A 21976-nucleotide genomic window follows, 5' to 3' on the forward strand; every position below is an offset into this window, starting at 1 on the left:
CTGACTGATCCTTTAGGTGTATTATTAACCTTAAGGCCCTGAATACATTTTTGTTAATTCCCACCTTTAAAATGGAGTCCATTAAGTCTACTATAAAACTATTGTTTTCAGGCTGTCACATGGTAGTTTTGGATCTAAAGGATGCATATTACCATATACCTATACACAGAAGCTTCCAAAAATACCTTAGAGTGGCCTTGGTCATAGGGGATGAAATCAAACATTTCCAATGAAATCAAACATTTCCAATTTGCGGCCTTGCCATTCGGTCTCGCTATAGCCCCTAGAGTATTTACGAAGGTGATAGCGGAGGTGATGGCTCATGTACGGGAACATAATGTGTTAATTATCCCTTACTTAGATGATTTTTTGATCATTGGGGACTCAGCCTCTCAATGTGTCTCCCATCTTAAATTGGTCTCCTCTATTCTGGAAGACCTGAGCTGGATTCTAAATCTGGAGAAATCCAGGGTAGTCCCTTCGAGAGTACAGCAGTTCCTAGGTATCATGCTAGACTCAGACCTCCAGATGTGTTTCCTTCCAGAAGCCAAAAAACAGAAGGTTAAAAGGCTGGTGGAAGGAGCTCTTGCGAACCCGGTCATGTCCCTTAGGGCTGCAATGTCCTTACTTGGTACCCTAATATCTTGTCTGCCGGGGGTAATGTGGGCACAATATCACTCCAGAGTTTTACAGTGGGACGTCCTACAGAATGAGGTCTCGTTACGTGGGCACTTGGAGAGACGGATGTTCTTATCTCCTCGGTCTATTGACTCTACAGTGGTGGGTGAATTTAGAAAATTTATCTCAAGGAGTTCCCTGGCTGGTCAGAATATCTGAAATAATTACAACTGACGCAAGTCTACACGGATGGGGAGCTCACTTGGGGGATATGATTGCCCAGGGGTTCTGGTCGGACCCTGAGAGAGCTCTTTCCTCTAATACCAGGGAACTACTGGCAGTTGATAGGGCTGTTAATCATTTCTTACCATTCCTTCACAATAAGAACATTAGGATCCTGTCCGATAATATAGCAGTAGCTTATATTAACCATCAGGGGGGTACTCGTGCTGGATCGCTAATGAGAGTGGCGGATCATCTCTTTCAGATCTCGGAACGCCATCTCCATCTCCTCTCTTTAACAGCCCTCCACATCAAAAGGACCCTTACCTCTGCTGAACAGATCTATTTTACAACCCTTGTATCTTCGTTATCCCACAGCCCCAAACAGTTATTCAACACTTAGGCTAAGTGCCCACGATGCAGAAATGCTGCATATTTTTTCTGCATCTCCCTGGCAGGAAAAACGCATGCGGATTTTACATGCAATTTTCCTGCCAGGTAGAAGCGTTTGTCAAGCGATTTCACATGCATTTCCGCATGCGGGTTATCAAGCGCTTTTCCAAGCGATTTTAGCATCACTTGGAAAAGTGCTTGACAACTTGGTCACACTATATAAATCCATGCAACCGACCTGGATTTCTATAGTGTAACCAAGTTAATAGTTAAAAAAAGAATAAAAATGGTAAAACAAACAAACAAAAAAAAACCATTATACTCATCTTCTGATGGCCCGCGGGCTTCTCTCCGGTGCGTCCGGTCTCTCGTATGGCTCGCGGTGGTGTTAAAGGACCTTCCATGACGTAATTTAGTCATGTGACAGGTCACGCGACCGCCAACATCAACTAACTACTTACTGCCAAAGCTTACACACTTCTCTATAATCCTCCTTCTAGCTGTGTCCTCTGACTTCAACACAGTTGACCACTCCCTCCTAATAAAAATCCTCCCTTCCCTTGGCAGCAAAGACCTTGCCTTCTCCTGGATATCCTCATACCTCTTCAACTGCACATTTAGCAAATCCCACACTACCTCCTCATCCTGCCCTCTCTCTGTTGGTGTTCCCTAAGGCTCTGTCCTGGGTCCTTTTACTCTTCTAAATCCATACCTTTAGCCTGGGACAACTCAAAGTGATCTACCTCTCTGGCCCAGACGTCATCTCTCTGCTGTCCAATATCACTGAGTGTCTATCAGCCTTATCCTCCTCCTTCTCATCACGCTTCCTAAAGCTCAACGTAGACAAAACTGAATTCATCATCTTTCCTCCATCTTCCCTAACTCCACTACCTGATCGATCTGTCACAATAAATGATATCCCCTGTACCGCAAGTCTGCTGCCTCTAAGTAACCGTCAACTCTGTCCTTCAAACCGCACATCCAAGCTCTTGCCACCTCCTGCTGCCTCCAACTCAAAAATATTTCCAGAATTCGTCCTTTCCTCAACCCTCAATCTACTAAAATGTTAGTGCATGCCCTCATCATCTCCCTCCTCAACTACTTCAATATCCTTTTCTAGCCTCCCTGCTAACACTCTCACACCTCTCAGGTCAGTCCTTAACTCTGCTGCATGACAAATCCATCTCTCGCCTCACTATTCCTCTGCTTCTCCCTTTTGCAAATTCCTTCATTGGCTCACAATGCTCCAACGTATCCAGTTCAAACTATTAAGTGACCTACAAAGCCATCCATAATCTGTCTCCTCCATATATCTCCAAAATAATATCCCGTTAACTTCCAACACGTAATCTCCGATCAAGACCTCCTTGTCTCCTATACAGTCTTCTCCCAAGCATCCCCCATACTTTGGAATTCTGTACCCCAGCACGTCCGACTATCCACCAGTTTCAGAATTTTCAGGTAGAACTTGAAAACGCATCTCTTCAAGGAAGCTTACAGCCTGCACTGACCCCGCTATCACCTCACTACAACCTGCAATTCCCCCCTATGCCACCTCACCACCCCCGGAGCTACTGAAAATCGCCCAACCTGTCTCCTTAAAAAAAGAATAAAAGTGGTAAAAAAATAAATAAACTAAAATAAAAAAACATTATACTCACCTTCTGATGGGCCGCGGTCTTCTCTCCGGTGCGTTCTGGCTCCCCGGTGGCTCACGATGGTGTAAAAGGTCGCGTGACCTGTCACATGACTAAATGATGTACAGGAGACCGGGGACCATCAGAAGATGAGTATAATGTTTATTTTTTATTTTAAATTCTTTTTTTTTTTTAACAGGTACTATGGTACCTGGGTCTGGAGGAGAGTCTCCTCTTCTCCAGACCCGGTACCATCTGCACATAATATCCGCATGTGCACATGTACTCATGCGGATATTATGCGATTCAATGCAAGTCAATGGTGGCAATTATGCCGCGTTTCCACAAAAATAATAGACATGCTGTAGATTTTTCATTGGGGACCATGGGGCACGTATTACCAAGCGTTTTTTAAACATTTTCGCAGTGGAAATTCCGCGGCATAAATGCTTGAAAAACGCATAGTGGGCACGCAGCCTAAGACTGCAAGTGCAGGGCCCTCCCCTCTGTACCAGTCTGTCATTGTTAGTTTGTTCACTGTAATTTATATTTGTATTTTGTGGATAGCCTACTTTTTTTTTATTTATTTATTTATTTTTTTTATAGAGCACCATTGATTCCATAGTGCTGTACATGAGTAATAATAGCATATACTGTGTGTGTGCGTATATATATATATATATATATATATATATATATATATATATATATATATATATATATGTATGTGTATATATATATATATATATATATATATATATATATATATATATATATATGTATGTATGTGTGTATATATATATATATATATATGTGTATATATGTGTATATATGTATATATATATATATATATATATATATATGTATATATGTACAGTACAGACCAAAAGTTTGGACACACCTTCTCATTTAAAGATTTTTCTCTTTTTTCATGACTTTGAAAATTGTACATTCACACTGAAGGCATCAAAACTATGAATTAACACATGTGAAATTATATACTTAACAAAAAAGTGTGAAACAACTGAAAATATGTCTTATATTCTAGGTTCTTCAAAGTAGCCACCTTTTGCTTTGATGACTGCTTTGCACACTCTTGGCATTCTCTTGATGAGCTTCAAGAGGTAGTCACCGGAAATGGTTTTCACTTCACAGGTGTGCCCTGTCAGGTTTAATAAGTGGGATTTCTTGCCTTATAAATGGGGTTGGGACCATCAGTTGTGTTGTGCAGAAGTCAGGTGGATAGACAGCTGATAGTCTTACTGAATAGACTGTTAGCTGCTTTTTTCTTGCCATAATACAAATTCTAAGTAAAGAAAAACGAGTGGCCATCATTACTTGAAGAAATGAAGGTCAGTCAGTGCGAAAAATTGGGGAAACTTTGAAAGTGTCCCCAAATGCAGTTGCAAAAACAATCACGCACTACAAAGTAACTGGCTCACATGAGGACCGCCCCAGGAAAGCAAGACCAAGAGTCACCTCTGCTTCTGAGGATAAGTTTATCCGAGTCACCAGTCTCAGAAATCGCAGGTTAACAGCAGCTCAGATTAGAGACCAGGTCAATGCCACACAGAGTTCTAGCAGCAGACACATCTCTTCAACAACTGTTAAGAGGAGAATTTGTGCAGCAGGCCTTCATGGTAAAATAGCTGCTAGGAAACCACTGCTAAGGACAGGCAACAAGCAGAAGAGACTTGTTTGGGCTAAAGAACACAAGGAATGGACATTAGACCAGTGGAAATCTGTGCTTTGGTCTGATGAGTCCAAATTTGAGATCTTTGGTTCCAACCACCGTGTCTTTGTGCGACGCAGAAAAGGTGAACGGATAGACTCTACATGCCTGGTTCCCACCGTGAAGCATGGAGGAGGAGGTGTGATGGTGTTGGGGATGCTTTGCTGGTGACACTGTTGGGGATTTATTCAAAATTGAAGGCATACTGAACCAGCATGGCTACCACAGCATCTTGCAGCGGCATGCTACTCCATCCGGTTTGCTTTTAGTTGAACCATCATTTATTTTTCAACAGGACAATGACCCCAAAAACATCTCCAGGCTGTGTAATGGCTATTTGACCAAGAGGGAGAGTGATGGGGTGCTACGCCAGATGACCTGGCCTCCACAGTCACCAGACCTGAACCCAATCGAGATGGTTTAGGGTGAGCTGGACCGCAGCGTGAAGACAAAAGGGCCAACAAGTGGTAAGCATCTCTGGGAACTCCTTCCAGAATGTTGGAAGACCATTTCCGGTGACTACCTCTTGAAGCTCATCAAGAGAATGCCAAGAGTGTGCAAAGCAGTCATCAAAGCAAAAGGTGGCTACTTTGAAGAACCTAGAATATGACATATTTTCAGTTGTTTCACACTTTTTTGCTAAGTATATAATTCCACATGTGTTAATTCATAGTTTTGATGCCTTCAGTGTGAATGTACAATTTTCATAGTCATGAAAATACAGAAAAATCTTTAAATGAGAAGGTGTGTCCAAACTTTTGGTCTGTACTGTACACAGTCATGGCCAAAAGTATTGAGAATGAGACAAATAGTAATTTTTCCAAAGTTTACTGCTTCATTTTTTGTAATGGCAATTTGCATATACTCCTGAATGTCAAAGAGTGATCAGCTTAACAGCAATTACTGTACTTGCAAAGTCAATATTTGCCGAGAAAATGAACTTTAACCCCCGAAACACATTTCAACATCATTGCAGTCCTGCCTTAAAAGGCGCAGCTAACATCGTTTTATTGATTGATTGATTCAGCATCCTGAAACCATTCATGTGTGGGGTTGCTTCTCAGCCAAGGGAATCGGCTCACTCACAGTCTTGCCAAAAAACACAGCCATGAATAAAGAATGGTACCAGAATGTCCTCCAAGAGCAACTTCTCCCAACCATCCAAGAGCAGTTTGGCGCCCAACAATGCCTTTTCCAGCATGATGGAGCACCTTGCCATAAAGCAAAGGTGATAACTAAATGGCTCATGGAACAAAACAGAGATTTTGGGTCCATGGCCTGGAAACTCCCCAGATCTTAATCCCATTGAGAACTTGTGGTCAATCATCAAGAGACGGGTGGACAAACAAAAACCAACAAATTCTGGCAAAATGCAAGCATTGATTATGCAAGAATGGACTGCTATCCGTCAGGATTTGTTCCAAAAGTTGATTGAGAGCATGCCAGGGAGAATTACAGAGGTCTTGAAGAAGGGGCAACACTGCAAATATTGACTTGCTGCATTAACTCATTCTAACTGTCAATATAACCTATTGGTACTCATAATATGATTGCAATTATATTTCTGTATGTGATATAAACATGAGACAAACACTAATAAAAACCAGAGGCCAGCAGATCATGTGAAAATATAATTTTGGTGTCATTCTCAAAACTTTTGGCCATGACTGTATAAACACACTTCGGTACGGTCACCGCTAAGCTCCACATTACCCACAGAATAAACTAGCTGCCAGCGCCTGTCATTTATACATGCCGATTGGACACCCATTTCTGGTAACCTGGGACGTCACGAGGCTTCTGGGGCGCGGTTTATAGAGCAAGAGTAACGTGCCTATTAAATTTTATATTTTTAATCCCACAATTAGGTTGTGTTTATAAAGATGTGCAAAGGGGGCAAGAAGATACAGTATATACAATCACATAAAAATAAAATGGATAAACAAAAGAAAAATACTGGATCTGATGTTACAGTAAGGGCTCGTATAATACGGAGGAATGTTAGTCAGTGTTCATCTGCCTACTTTTTCTCTGGTCTAATCGGCATCAGGAAAAAACTGCAAAATGTTGCAATTGACTGCGTATATCAGACGAGACTCGCCAATGCAAGTTAATGGGTGTGAGAAAAAAAATCAGATGGCGCACGTATCATCTGTGTGTTGTCCAATTTTTACTCACATCTCAAAGGAACCACGAAATTTCATCAGCCAAGTACAGTAAATTCACAGCCAGAACCTTCAAAAATAGAAAGATAATTATAATAGACGTCCTGTAGATATTTATTTTCACAAGCCCTAAAAAGGGCACTAAAGGGTGTTTATACTTGTTTAACCTAATAAATAATTTAAAAAATTGACTTGGAGTCCCCCTATTTTTGATAACCTGCAAAGGTAAAAAAAGACAGCTGTAAGCTGATATTATCAGGATGGAAAGGTCCATGATTATTGGGCCCTTTCCAGCCTAAAAATACCAGCTGCAGCTGTCCCAGAAGTGGAGCATCACATGAGATGCGCCATTTCTGGTGCTTTGACTCGCTCTTCCCGATTGCCTTGGTGCGGTAGCAATCGGGGCAATGATAGTTGAGGTTGATGCCAGCTGTGATTTGTCAAAACCAACAGCTGGCATCAAGCCCTGGTGTTGGTAAAGGAAAGGTGTTAAATCAGACACCCCCATTACTAACTCAGTAATCAAAAACACACAAATACAAAAAAACTTTGTTTAAAAAAACACTTCCTGACTCTTTCCCTGGTTCACCAAATTATTAACCCCCCCCTCAAAAAAACACATACAGGTTCATCAAAGTCAAGGGAATACGTCATAGTCCACTGAATCAGACGTAGTCCACAAATGTATACCTGAAAAACAATGTTACAAAAAAATGTTCCCATTCAAGTCCTATGTATTCCAGCGTTACCCGAATCCGGGCCCGGCGATTGTGAATAGCAGTAGGCAACTCTGATTACCAGGAAGTGGCATTACTGCTATTCACAGCCGCCGGATACGGACATCACTGCTTATCAGAGTTGCCAGCTCATGCTGCACTCCAGGAGACCCAGTGGCTCTGAACAGCGGTGACGTCAGTAACTATACCGCTCATCAGTTGTCAAGTCTCATAGGGGGCAGCGTGATTCGGCGACTCTGATGAGCGGTATAGTTACTGACTTCACTGCTGTTCAGAACAGTCGGATAGGCCTATTCTATTTTACAACGGCTTGCGAAAGTGTTCACTCTCCCCTCCCCTTGGCATTTTACCTATTTTGTTACATTACAGCCTGCAGTTAAATATTTTTGTAATCACATGTGTGTGATGCATCAGCACTAAATATTCTAAGGTAGTGAATTGAGAAAAATATAGGCATAAATAAAATGTATGGATCGAATACCTAAAAATTCACATGAGCACCCCTTTTGCAAAAAAAGTCCCTAAAACTTTCTGTGCAAGCAATTACCTTCATAAGTCACATGCTTAGTGAAATTAAGTCCAACTGTATGTAATATAAATGTCAGTATATACACATCTTATCTGAAAGGCCACAGAGGCTGCAACGTCATCAACCACTTTACCTCCGAAGGCTGTTTGCACGTTAATGATCAGGCCAATCTTTACAATTCTGACCAATGTCACTTTGAGGTAATAACTCTGGAACGTTTCAACGGGATCCTACTGATTCTGAGTGTTTTTTCGAGACACATTGTACTTCATTATGGTGGTAAAATTTATTTGATAGGACTGGTGTCTATTTGTGAAAAAATCGGAAATTTGGTAAAAATTTAGCAATTTTCAAACTTTGAATATTCATGCCATCAAATAAGAGACATATGTAGCACAAAATAGTTAATAAATAACATTTCCCACATGTCTACTTTACATCAACACAATTTTTGGACCAATTTTTTTTTGTTAGGAAGTTAAAGGGTTAAAAGTTGACCAGCTATTTCTAATTTTTCTAACAAAATTTACAAAACCATTTTTTTAGGGACCATATCACATTTGAAGTGACTTTGAGGGGCCTTTATGACAGAAAATACCCAAATGTGACACCATTCTAAATACTGCACCCCTCAAGGTGCTCAAAACCACATTCAAGAAGTTTATTAACCCTTCAGGTGCTTCACAGGAATTTTTGGAATGTTGAAGAAAACAATGAACATTTAACTTTTTTTCACAATTTTTACTTTAGACCCAATTTTTTTTTATTTTTACAAGAGTAACAGGAAAAAATGGACCCCAAAAGGTGTTGTGCAATATCTCCTGCGCACACTGATACACCATATGTGGGTGGAAACAACTGTTTGGGCGCACAGCAGGGCTCGGAAGGAAGGAGCGCCATTTGACTTTTTGAATGTAAAATCAGCTTGAATAATTAGCAATGTCACGTTTGGAGAGCCCCTGCCTAAACAGTGGGAACCCCCCAAAAGTGACACCATTTTGGAAACTAGTCCCCTCAGGGAACTTCCCTAGATGTGTGGTGAGAACCTTGAAGCCCCAAGTGCTTCATAGACGTTTATAACATGGAGCCGTGAAAATAAAAAAATACCATTTTATCGGTCGTCCATGACAGCACCCAACGAGAGAGGGATTAGCCCTCCAAGGACAGGGAACCATTAGGCTTTAAAAGGGGCGGTTCCTCTCACCATGTCAGTTTTGTTCTGTCCTTGAGCGGGGAGCCTCCGGAACGGCGATTCCAGAACATTGTTCTTTTTTTTTTTTGAATGTACCTGGTGGGTAGGCCGGATCGGGCCCTGCGGCTTCAGGCACCAGGGTTGCGGCTCCCGGTCCGGAGGAGGCTGCCGGTCCCTCTGGGTGAAGTTACCTGGCGGCGCCATGCTGTGGTGGGTGTTCGGGGCTGCGCACGCTCCTGGCCGGCCGGAAGAGGCGGGTCAGGTGATGAGTGCGCCGAACTTCCGGGGGGTGGACCATGACATCACGCGCGGCGGCGCCCCTGATTGACGACCGCCATGTCCCGGACGTGCGCGCGTCAGGGGGTGTCCCTGATTATGAGTGCTCCGGTCTTGACTCACCCAGACTTCTGGGTTCAAGCTGGGAGGCGGGCTGCAGGGAGCACTCCGTGATAAAAGGCTGGAAGTGGGGATGGAGCGGTGCCTTAGTACTCCATCCAACTGCTGCTGTGTTATTGCCCCAGACATCAGCGCTCCTTTTCAGCGGCTCAGAGGCTCCAGGAGAAACTGGGTCCCAGAAGAAGACACACCGCATCGGCAGTCATTCTTCCCGCGAGACCTCCAGAGGACCTCCAGAGACAAGGTTCCTCCTCCAGCTTCTGTACCTCTTCACATCTGATGGATGAGAGAACTCCGAGAATGTCATTTTATTAATTGGTTTTCCCTGTTTTTTTCTTTTTGGTCCTTAGACTAAGAGAAAAACTGGGAAATCAACAGCTAAATCTAAACACTTAGTGTAGGCTCTGTGAGTGTGAGATCCCGGTCACCTGGGCTAAGAAATTATGCAGAGTCTGTATAGAACAGACCAATACAGAGGAGTCACCAGGTTATGCTTCCAGCCTGCAATCCCTATTTAGGTCTGAAGTTAAGAATACCTTTAAGACTTTTTCTCAGGGAAAACAGGTGTCATCATCATCTTCTTCTTAAGTGCCCCCCCAGCCTTTATAGGATTCAGATAGATCAGAAGGAGAGTATGGGTCCTCGGGGTCATCCTCTTCAGACGAGAACTCCAGTAGACGCCACTGTTTTCCAGTTGAGGAAGTGGGCAATTTTATCAAAGTCATCCGTTTCACAATGGGGATTGAAGAAGAGAAGGCACAACCATCTAAATTGGATTTAATGTTCAGGGGGTTGGAGCGAAAAAATGGCGGCGCCCATTCCCCGTGAATGAAAGAATCCAGGCTCTCATAACCAGAGAGTGGAGGAAGCCAGATAGGAAAGGCGCTCCCAACGGCCTTTATGAAACGCAAATATCCCTTTGAGGAAGCTTCTTGCTCCTCTTGGGATAAACTCCGAAATTAGATGTAGCAGTTGCAAAAACCTCAGACATATGCTCTACCATTTGAAGATATGGGTACGCTGAAGGATCCCTTAGACAAAAATGCTGACCAGTTCCTCAAAAATACCTGAGTCATCAGCAGGAGGACTGAAACCGGGTATTTCGGCCATCTGTACAACCAAATCCCTGATTGTTTGGCTAGACTAGCTTGTTAACAGCTAAAAAACAGGGTTCCTAGGGAAGAGATCTTGGGCTCAGTCCCTGTCATACAAGGGGCTGCAGCGTTTCTGGCGGACGCCCCCGCAGATTCCACCATTACTGCAGCAAGATCTACAGTGTCTTCCAATGCAGCCAGGAGGGAATTTTGCTTAAAAAATTAGCCAGGAGACCTGCAAATAAAGAATAAGTGGAACCTCCTCCCCTGCGAAGGGGAATATTTATTCGGAGCAGCCCTCGACGATATCCTGGAGAAGGCGGGGCATAGAAAGAGAAAGTTCCCTGATTTTTCTTATTCCTCCTTTCAGACCAAAAGATACTCGAGGAAATATTCCCCGAAGAAAGACCAGTCTAGTTGGTCTGACCAGAGAAAGGGAGGAAGAGGGTTCATGTTTAAAGGGTCTTCCCATGACACCAAGAATGCCTCCAAGTGACACTTTTCCCCAGGTGTGAGATAGTCTCGCTTACTTATTCCCAGCCTGTGTACGGATTTCCTCAAGTGACTGGATTCTAGACCTCATAAAAGCAGGGCTGAAGCTGTGGTTTCCCAATCTTCCACCGGACAGATTTCTCGTCACTCCCCCCAGAGCATCGCAAGACAAGCAGGCGGTGCTGGAGAGCGAAAACCGAAGTCTCCTAGACAAGACTGTACTAGTTCAGGTTCCGACCCGGGAGGAGGGGAAAGGGTATTACGCTCCCCTCTTCCTGGTAAGGAAACCAGATGGTTCTTTCAGAACTATCGTAAACCTAGAGGACCTGACCAATTATCTGGAGGTTCCTACTTTCAAAATGGAATCAATTGGGTCTGCAATAAAATTGCTCTTTCCTTGAAAGACTCATACTACCATATTCCCATATGTGTCCAGTCCCAACAGTTCCTCCAGGTAGCGGTTCAGATGGGTTCAAAAGTCATACATTTTCAGTATCCGGCCCTTCCTTTTGGCATAGCGATTGCCCCTCGAATCTTCACCAAGGTAATCTCGGAGGAATCGGCTCATCTTTGGGAGAAGAAAGTTCTGATTATGCCATATCTGGACAATTTTCTGATAGTTGGAAGGTTGGCTCAGCATTGTTCAGAGCAGGTTCAAAAGGTCCTCGAAATGTTGCAAAATCTGGGATGGCTTATCAACATGGACAAATCAAGATTAACTCTGTCGATGTCTCAAACTTTTTCTAGGTCTTACCCTGGAATCGAACATTCAAGAGTGTTGCCGCTCGGCAGTACATACAGTGCCTACAAGTAGTATTCAACCCCCTGCAGATTTAGCTGGTTTGATAAGATGCAAATAAGTTAGAGCCTTCAAACTGCAAACGAGAGTAGGTTTTATGAACAGAAGCATAAATCTTACAAACCAAAAAGTTATGTTGCTCAGTTGAATTTTATTAAATTTTAAACATAAAAGTGTGGGTCAATTATTATACAACCCCTATGTTTAATATTTTGTGGAATAACCCTTGTTTGCAATTACAGCTAATAATCGTCTTTTATAAGACCTGATCAGGCCGGCACAGGTCTATGGAGTTATCTTGGCCCACTCCTCCATGCAGATCTTCTCCAAGTTATCTAGGTTCTTTGGGTGTCTCATGTGGACTTTATTCTTGAGCTCCTTCCACAAGTTTTCAATTGGGTTAAGGTCAGGAGACTGACTAGGCCACTCCAATACCTTGACTTTTTTTTCCCTCTTGAACCAGGCCTTGGTTTTCTTGGCTGTGTGCTTTGGGTCGTTGTCTTGTTGGAAGATGAAATTACGACCCATCTTAAGATCCTTGATGGAGGAGCGGAGGTTCTTGGCCAAAATCTCCAGGTAGGCCGTGCTATCCATCTTCCCATGGATGCGGACCAGATGGCCAGGCCCCTTGGCAGAGAAACAGCCCCACAGCATGATGCTGCCACCACCATGCTTGACTGTAGGGATGGTATTCTTGGGGTCGTATGCAGTGCCATCCAGTCTCCAAACGTCACGTGTGTGGTTGGCACCAAAGATCTCGATCTTGGTCTCATCAGACCATAGAACCTTGAACCAGTCTGTCTCAGAGTCCTCCAAGTGATCATGAGCAAACTGTAGACGAGCCTTGACATGACGCTTTGAAAGTAAAGGTACCTTACGGGCTCGTCTGGAACGGAGACCATTGCGGTGGAGTACGTTACTTATGGTATTGACTGAAACCAATGTCCCCACTGCCATGAGATCTTCCCGGAGCTCCTTCCTTGTTGTCCTTGGGTTAGCCTTGACTCTTCGGACAAGCCTGGCCTCGGCACGGGAGGACACTTTCAAAGGCTTTCCAGGCCGTGGAAGGCTAACAGTAGTTCCATAAGCCTTCCACTTACAGATGATGCTCCCAACAGTGGAGACAGGTAGGCCCAACTCCTTGGAAAGGGTTTTGTACCCCTTGCCAGCCTTGTGACCCTCCACGATCTTGTCTCTGATGGCCTTGGAATGCTCCTTTGTCTTTCCCATGTTGACCATGTCTGAGTGCTGTTCACAGGTTTGGGGAGGGTCTTAAATAGTCAGAAAAGGCTGGCAAAAGAGATCTTTAATCCACACATGTGAAGCTCATTATTCTTGGTGCCTGAACTACTTCTTAATACTTTAGGGGGACCAAACAGAATTCTTGTGGTTTGAGGGGTTGAATAATAAATGACACTCTGAATTAACTTTTAACGTTTTTTTAAAAAAAAAAATTTGCTGCAGTGCATTTCCCACTTCCAGGCTGATCTACAGTACAAATGTCACAATGCCAAGTTAATTCCGCATGTGTCAACCAGCTAAATCTGCAGGGGGTTGAATACTACTTGTAGGCACTGTATAAGAGGGGAAGACGACAACAAATAGATTTCCTCAGCCGAGTACACCTTCACCAGGGCGACTGGGTCTTGAATCAAGCAAGTGTTCTACCAAATTACGCTCATGTGGGGAGTCACCACCATAGATCTTTTTGAAACAAGATCCAACTGAAAGGTGGATCGCTTTTGCTCCCTGAATCTCAGAGATTGTCCATTTGCTGTAGATTCCCTTCTGATCAACTGGAAATTCAGACTGGGTTACGCCTTTCCCCCTTTAATTCTGATACCAACAGGGCTCTGGTAATCTTAATCGCCCCATTCTGGCCGAGAAGACCGTGGTTTTTTTGGCTCCAGCAGATGTCTGTCTCCGATCCCTGGGTTCTCCCGGATCTTCCAGACCTCCCAGGGACCAGTCCGTCATCCGCAGGCAGGCAGGTTGCATCTCCTGAACATGCAGATACTCTATATGTGGGGGAAAACTATTGTTTGGGCTCACGGCAGAGCCGTGAGATGGGAGACTACGTCAGATAAACTGTAGATGGGAGGTGGTGAGCCTTTATATAGAAGGGGATATGGTGGAATAATACAGCTCTCTGCAGGATGACTGGATCTTCTCCTGATGAACCACTTACCAACGGGGAAACGCGTCGAGGAGTTCTGGGGGCAACCTAACTTTGCAAGATAAGTCCTACTTTAACTCTTTATATCATGTTATTATGATGAAATGTTTGATGGAATATTGACCTACCGATCCAAAATAGGAACGATTAATGAAATAACATTGAGTCTTAGGGACATTATATCAGTAATTGGACACATTGTTATGAAGTAGGACTCCTCTTGCAATTTGTACTCCCCCTTTTTTGGTACATGTTTTGGTACATGTGATATATTGATGTAGTTTGGGGAGCATGAGACTTGAATATATAGGCTCCACCTACATCTTCCTGCTGTTTATTTTTCTTTTAATAGGTGACTTACTGCATAAAAGGTTTTTCTTGTTTAAAACTCACACCTATATATCTTACATATAGTGATTAAGGGGCATTTTCACTGCCTCTGATGAGGAGAGGTGTGGAGGTAATGATCAGAATGAATCAATATTGGCTTATCTACCTGCACTAAGGGCCCCGTCACACTTAGCGACGCTGCAACGATCCCGACAACGATATGACCTGTCAGGGATCGTTGCTGCGTCGCTATGTGGTCGCTGGTGAGCTGTCAAACAGGCAGGCTCACCAACGATCAGGGGAGCAGCGACATCGTGGAAAGAATCTTTCCACGATGTCCTGCTCCTGGTTACCAGCCTGCTGCTGAAGCAGGAGCAGGCTGGTAACCATGGTAAACATCGGGTTACTAGGGGCACACGCGCACCTAGTAACCCGTTGTTTATCATGGTTACCACTCTGCTACAGTGAGCGGGAGGTTACCGCTCACTTTAGCAGGCTCGTAACCATGATAAACAACGGGTTACTAGGTGCGCGTGTGCCCCTAGTAACCCGCTGTTTATCATGGTTACCAGCCTGATCGCTGCTCCCGCTGGTCACACACAGCGATGTGTGCTGACCAGCGGGAGGGCAACAACCAAAAAATGGTCCAGGACACTTTGCAGCAATCAGCGACCTCACAGCAGGGGCCTGATCGCTGCTAAGTGTCACACATAGCGACATCGCTGGTGAGGTCACTGATGCGTCACCAAAACCGTGACACAGCCGCGATCTCGCTAGGTGAGACTGGGGCTTAAGTCACTTTTTTATTGAGCACTTTATTCATGTTGTGTGTGTCATATTGAAACTATTAAAGATTATCTTTTAAAGAAAAGAAAAGGGTTTTTTTGTGTTAGAGGCTCACGGCAGAGCTCAGAAAAAGTGACATTTTGGAACGCAGACTTTGATGGAATGTTCTGCGGGTCTCATATCGTGTTTGGAGAGCCCCTGATGTGCCTAAACAGTGGAAAACCACCCACAAGTGACCCCATTTTGGAAACTAGACCTCTCAAGGAATTCATCTAGGGGTGCAGTGAGCATATTGAAACCACTGGTAGATCAAAGAATTTTATACCATTGGGCAGTACAGATAAAAATTACATTTTTACCACCAAAATTTTGTTTTGGCCCCTTTTACATTTTCATACTGAGAAATGGGTAAAAATGGCCCCAAAACTTGTCCCACAGTTTCTGCTGAATGTAGAAATACACCATATGTGGCTGTACAGTACTGCTTAGCCATACAGCGAGATTCGGGAGGGACAGAGCGCTATTTGCCTAGTGGAGCGCAGATTTTTCTAAAATAGTTTGAGGACTCCATATACACAGCCCCTAAATGCTAGAATAGCAGAATCCCCCACTTCCCCCTCAAGTGACACTATTTTGGAAATTATACCCCATTTGGAATTTATCTGCAGGTGCAGTGACTATTTTTTGGCTCCATGGGTCTTTTCCAGAAACAAGCAGCAGTGGATGTTGCTGAGTGAAAAATGCAAGCTGCCGTTGCAGTGACCAGTTCGTTGTGCCCAGCTCGTGCTTATGGAGACACGCACCTGTAAATTAGGCGAGCGCTCATCGCTCCAAAAATGCCAAACATGTGGATACTAACTGTGGTTTACGCACATACTGGAGCTCAGAAGGAAGGGGGCCATTTGGATTTGGGAGCACAGAATTTCCTCAATTTCTTTTGGGGGGGCCATGAGCCATGGCTCTTTTCCAGACCCTTTGTGCTACCAGTAATGTGGAAGCCCCTATATTTTCAATAACAGATGTCGGACCTGAGTGGGGACTTGCTTTTTTTGTGGATTGAGTCAAAGCTTTTATTGTGAGCCAAAATGTTCTGTAAAATGTTCCCATTTATCCTGTGCGCTACGCTGAGCACTGATTATCGGGATTTCCATTTAAATCTGAGTGCTGAAACCCCCTGAGGGATCCATTCACTAATGAGGCAGCACAGTTACTCTAGACTTGGTCTGTCCTCTGTTCAGCCTTATCTTTTTCAGAAGTGCACAAAACTGTGGGTGACAGCACTTTTATGCATGCCTAATAAAAAGACGAACGTCAACAGATCATAGGCCAGTCGGCATCCACAGTGCCTACATCTGCCTCATCATAGGGAATCTTCCGCCGAGGATTCTGACTGAATCACATATTTCAAAGATTTACACTTAAACCCTGGTGCAAGCTCTCAGTGCAGAGCGCAGATTAAATGTGAGCCATGCCTTACTGCGATCTTTGGGAGGCTGAAAGAACAAATCAACAGAAGGTGAAGAATTGGTTTGTTATTTTTTACGCCGTTCCTCGTGCGGTATGATTGATTAGGCAACTTTATTCTTGGGGTAGGTGCGATTACAGCAATACCATATTTATATCAGGTTTTTCTGATTGGCAGCTGTCACACACTAAAAGACGCTTTTTATTACAAAAAATGGAATTGGACTTACCGGTAATTGTTTCCACGAGTCCATCCTGACGGCACTATGGAGGGCTTCCTTCTTATACTTATCGGGACAGGGAACATGGGAGGTTAAAAGCCCCCTCCCACCCACACCTCTCAGTGTTTTTTAAAGTACCACACCAGGATGGATGCAAGTTTTGTTTATTAAATCTCTATACAATGTTAATTCCCAATGCATTAGAAATTTATAGGGGAGGGAACTAACTGTGCCCTCAGGATGAACTCCTGGAAACCTAATTACCGGTAAGTCTAATTCCGGTTTTCCAGGACGTCCCTCCTTACGGCACTTTGGAGAATGCTGAAGCATGACACATCCTAGAGCGGGACTACTTCCTGTAGAACCTTTCTACCAGAAGCCATCTGATATCCAGATAAAACATCTAATTTATAATGTTTGCAAATGGTATTTATACTAGACCATGTGGCTGCTCAGCAGATCTGCTCAACAGAAGCCCCTTCTCTCTCTGCCCAGGAGGTGGAGACTGCTCTGGTAGAATGGGCTTTTAAACCCATAGGTGGAGACCTATTTTCTGAAGTATAGGTGACAGTTATTGCGGATGTAATCCACCTTGCCAAAGTTTGTTTTGAAGCTTTCTTGCCTCAATTTTTACCTCTGTACTGGACAAATAGATTAGAGTCCTGTCTCCAATCACGAGTAGCTTGGAGGTAAGTAATAACTAATGGTCTTACATCTAAGGAATGTAGGAACAACTCCTTTTGGTTTTTGGGTTGTTGGCAAAAAGAGGGTAAAATCAGTTCCTGATTTAAATTCTGAGAGGAAACTACTTTGGGTATGAATGCTGGGTTGAATTTAAAAATTATCCCATCATCAAGTATCTGCAAGTATGGATCTTGTTTTGATAAGGCCTGTATTTCCCCTATCCTCTTAGCCGATGTTATGGCCACCAGGAATGCCGTCTTCAGGGATAGATTAACGATGTTAATATTTTCCCCGGGTTTGTACGGGTGTTTACACAAAGCCTTAAGGACTAGATTTAAGTCTCATGGGGCCATAGACTTCCTTATTCTGGGCCTTATTCTTTGAATGGCCTTAGAAAACCTAGCCATCCAAGGATCAGAAGCTAAGGGAAAATCAAAGAAGACTCTTTAGAGCTGCTATCTGAACCTTTAGCTTATTAGACCTTAAACCCTTATTGAACCCTATTTAAAAGAAGTCTAATATCTTAGAAATATTAGGGCGAGATGTATCTGTACCAGAACTGCCACTCTCAGAACAGAATCTCCTCCAGATCTTATTATAAATGGCAGAGGTGACAGACTTCCTACTTGCCTGCATGTGGATATTATCTGATCGGAAAGACCCTGAGATTTCAGGATCCATGCTGACAGATGGAGTTTCTTCTGGTCGTGGTTAAAGACTGGACCCTGAAAAAGTAGGTCTTCCCATGAGGGAAACAGGAATAGGCACTTCTAGCGCCATCTTTCTTAACAAGGGGAACCAACTTCTCTTTGGCCAGTGGGCTACTATCAGGAGTACCTTTGCCTGGTCCTCCTGAATCTTTCTGAGGATTCTTGAGATTAAGGCTATTGGAGGAAAGGCGCAAGATAGGGTCGCACTCCAGACCTGGTTCAGAGCATCGATCCCCTCTGGATTGTCTATGGGGTTTAATGAATAAACCCTCCTGACCTTCAAATTTTCCCTTGGTGCAAAAACAGTCCACTTGAGGAAAACTCCAACGTTGACACAGCTGCTGGAACACTTTGTCGTTTAGTTCCCACTCTGTAGGCCAAACCTTCTTTCTGCTTAGATTATCTGCGACCTTGTTCCCGGAACCCTCCAGTTGGATTGCTGACATTGACAGGATTGTTTTTTTCTGCCCAAGAAAAAATTTGAGGCCAGCTTCTGAAGCGCTTTGGGCCCCCCTGGTGACGTAAAAAGGACACTGTTACTTTGTCCGATAGAATCTTTGTGCTGATACTTTAGTAGAGGTCCCTGTAATTGGAAGACTGTGTCTGGATTTCTGGGGGCCAAACACCCTGAAAAAAACTTTCTTCCAGATGGGCTCCCCATCCTGATCTAATTGCGTCGGTAATAATGGTTGCTCAAGGGGATGTTATCCATGGGATGCCTACAGTCATGGCCAAAAGTTTTGAGAATGACACCAAAATTATATTTTCACATGATCTGCTGGCCTCTGGTTTTTATTAGTGTTTGTCTCATGTTTATATCACATACAGAAATATAATTGCAATCATATTATGAGTACCAATAGGTTATATTGACAGTTAGAATGAGTTAATGCAGCAAGTCAATATTTGCAGTGTTGCCCCTTCTTCAAGACCTCTGTAATTCTCCCTGGCATGCTCTCAATCAACTTTTGGAACAAATCCTGACGATAGTCCATTCTTGCATAATCAATGCTTTCATTTTGCCAGAATTTGTTGGTTTTTGTCTTGATGATTGACCACAAGTTCTCAATGGGATTAAGATCTGGGGAGTTTCCAGGCCATGGACCCAAAATCTCTGTTTTGTTCCATGAGCCATTTAGTTATCACCTTTGCTTTATGGCAAGGTGCTCCATCATGCTGGAAAAGGCATTGTTGGGCGCCAAACTGCTCTTGGACGGTTGGGAGAAGTTGCTCTTGGAGGACATTCTGGTACCATTCTTTATTCATGGCTGTGTTTTTAGGCAAGACTGTGAGTGAGCCGATTCCCTTGGCTGAGAAGCAACCCCACACATGAATGGTTTCAGGATGCTTTACAGTTGGCATGAGACAAGACTGGTGGTAGCGCTCACCTCTTCTTCTCCGAATAAGCTGTTTTCCAGATGTCCCAAACAATCGAAAAGGGGATTCATCAGAAAAAATGACTTTGCCCCAGTCCTCAGCAGTCCACTCCCTGTACCTTTTGCAGAATATCAGTCGGTCCCTGATGTTTTTTCAGGAGAGAAGTGGCTTCTTTGCTGCCCTCCTTGAAACCAGCCCTTGCTCAAAGAGTCTCCGCCTCACAGTGTGTGCAGAAGGACTCACACCAGCCTGCTGCCTTTCCTGAGCAAGCTTGGCACTGCTGGTAGTCCGATCCCGCAGCTGAAACAGTTTTAAGATACGGTCCTGGCACTTGCTGGTCTTTCTTGGGCGTCCTGGAGCCTTTTTGACAACAATGGAAGCTCTCTCCTTGAAGTTCTTGATGATGCGATAGATTGTTGACTGAGGTGCAATCTTTGTAGCTGCGATACTCTTCCCTGTTAGGCCATTTTTGTGCAGTGCAATGATGGCTGCACGTGTTTCTTTAGAGATAACCATGGTTAACTGAAGAGAAACAATGATACCAAGAACCAGCCTCCTTTTAAAGTGTCCAGTGATGTCATTCTTACTTAATCATGACTGATCGCCAGCCCTGTCCTCATCAACACCCACACCTGTGTTAATGGATCAATCACTAAAACGATGTTAGCTGCTCCTTTTAAGGCAGGACTGCAATGATGTTGAAATGTGTTTTGGGGGTTAAAGTTCATTTTCTGGGCAAATATTGACTTTGCAAGTACAGTAATTGCTGTTAAGCTGATCACTCTTTGACATTCAGGAGTATATGCAAATTGCCATTACAAAAAATGAAGCAGTAAACTTTGGAAAAATTACTATTTGTCTCATTCTCAATACTTTTGGCCATGACTGTATTGAAGATTTTTCAGGTTAATGCACCAATTTAGCGATCCTCTTTCCACTGAGGATAAGTATATTTCTCTGTCCAGTGTTTTCCTCTGTCCCAGGCTGATAGAATAGCCCACTGAAGTTCCCTTGAATGGGGCCTGACTCTATCGGACACAGGGAATATGAGATGGTAAAGTGCCTAGAACCTTCATTGCCATTCTGATTGAGCACCAGCCGTTTAGAAAAAGACGGATTCTGTCTATCACCATCTTATGTTTTTCCTCTGGTAAGAAAGATCTTCTTGATTTGGAGACCTGAAGGACCCTCAGAAATGTTTTCCTAGTTCCCGGGACTAGGTCCGACTTCTCTAGATTTATAATCCACCCTAGATTCTCTGAGGTTGAAATTGATACCCTTAGATGGGTCTGTAATTCTTCCTCTGAGTTGGCCACCAACAGGAAATAGTCTAGACAGGGTATTGTAATGATGTCTTGTTTCCTTAAATAGGCGACAACCTCTGAAATTAATTTTGTGAAGACCCTTGGTGCCAATGCAAGACTGAAGGGAGGACACTGAAACTGAAAGTGACAGATCTGTCCCTGGACTCTTATTGCTAGCCAAAGGTATTTTTGCCAGTAATGGTGAACCGGAACGTGGTAATACGCATTTTTTAGGTCTATTGTACACATCACCGCATTTTTGACTACTAAGGGGATGGTAGTTTTTATGGATTCCATCTTGAACCTCTTGTATTTTATCCAACAATTCAAGGGATTTAAATTTATTATGATGCGTGATGCGCCGGAGGCTTTTTTATTGTGAACAGGCTTGAATAATGACCCCGGCCCACTTTCCCCTGTGGAACTGCACTATTATCCCTGATCTCAGCAGATCTTCTATCTGTTTGCATAGGGCAACTTATTGCCTGGGAGTAGGGATCTGTTAACATGAACCTTTTGGGTGGTAAACTGACAAACTCCAAAGCATATCCCTGGGATATGGTTTTTAATGTTCATTGATCCTGAGTTGCAGTCTCCCAGTTTTTTGCAAACTGCTTGAGACGCCCCCCTAGATCTATGGAGTCATTGCCTTTTAGAATCTGTGCTGGCACCAAAAATGGGAGTTCTACCTACCTCCTTTAGGGTAGCTCCACTTACCCAACTTTCCCTTCCCTCGATACTCCTGCTTTTGAAAGGGCTGGAATTTCCTAACTTTTTGCTCTGGAAAACCCTTTTTCTTACAGTATCTGAGGCCTTCCCCAGAATGTTATCTAGTATTGGCCCAAAAACTCTCAAACCTGAAAAAGGAATGGAACACTATTTTTGGACTGAATATCCCCTGACCACGTGTTAATCCAA

General features: G+C 43.6%; 1 protein-coding gene across 13 annotated transcripts in view; it reads left to right on the forward strand.

Annotated features, from left to right (window-relative positions):
• SIRT6 (sirtuin 6) overlaps positions 1–21976 on the forward strand; it is a 271908-nt gene that overhangs the window by 172572 nt on the left and 77360 nt on the right. Inside the window, exon 9 of one of the 13 annotated variants that reach the window (XM_073685344.1) lies at positions 21126–21209. The exons of the other annotated variants lie outside the window; for them this stretch is intronic. Within the exon in view, the coding sequence (XP_073541445.1) occupies positions 21126–21194 (69 nt within the window). The 3' untranslated portion in view covers positions 21195–21209. Of the gene's footprint in view, positions 1–21125; positions 21210–21976 lie in introns of those variants that run through there. 13 annotated transcript variants of the gene reach the window in all.

The sequence above is a fragment of the Phyllobates terribilis genome, unplaced genomic scaffold (assembly GCF_046119375.1).
Source record: "Phyllobates terribilis strain yellow unplaced genomic scaffold, ASM4611937v1 Scaffold_1__5_contigs__length_1240528914, whole genome shotgun sequence".
NCBI lineage: Eukaryota > Metazoa > Chordata > Amphibia > Anura > Dendrobatidae > Phyllobates > Phyllobates terribilis.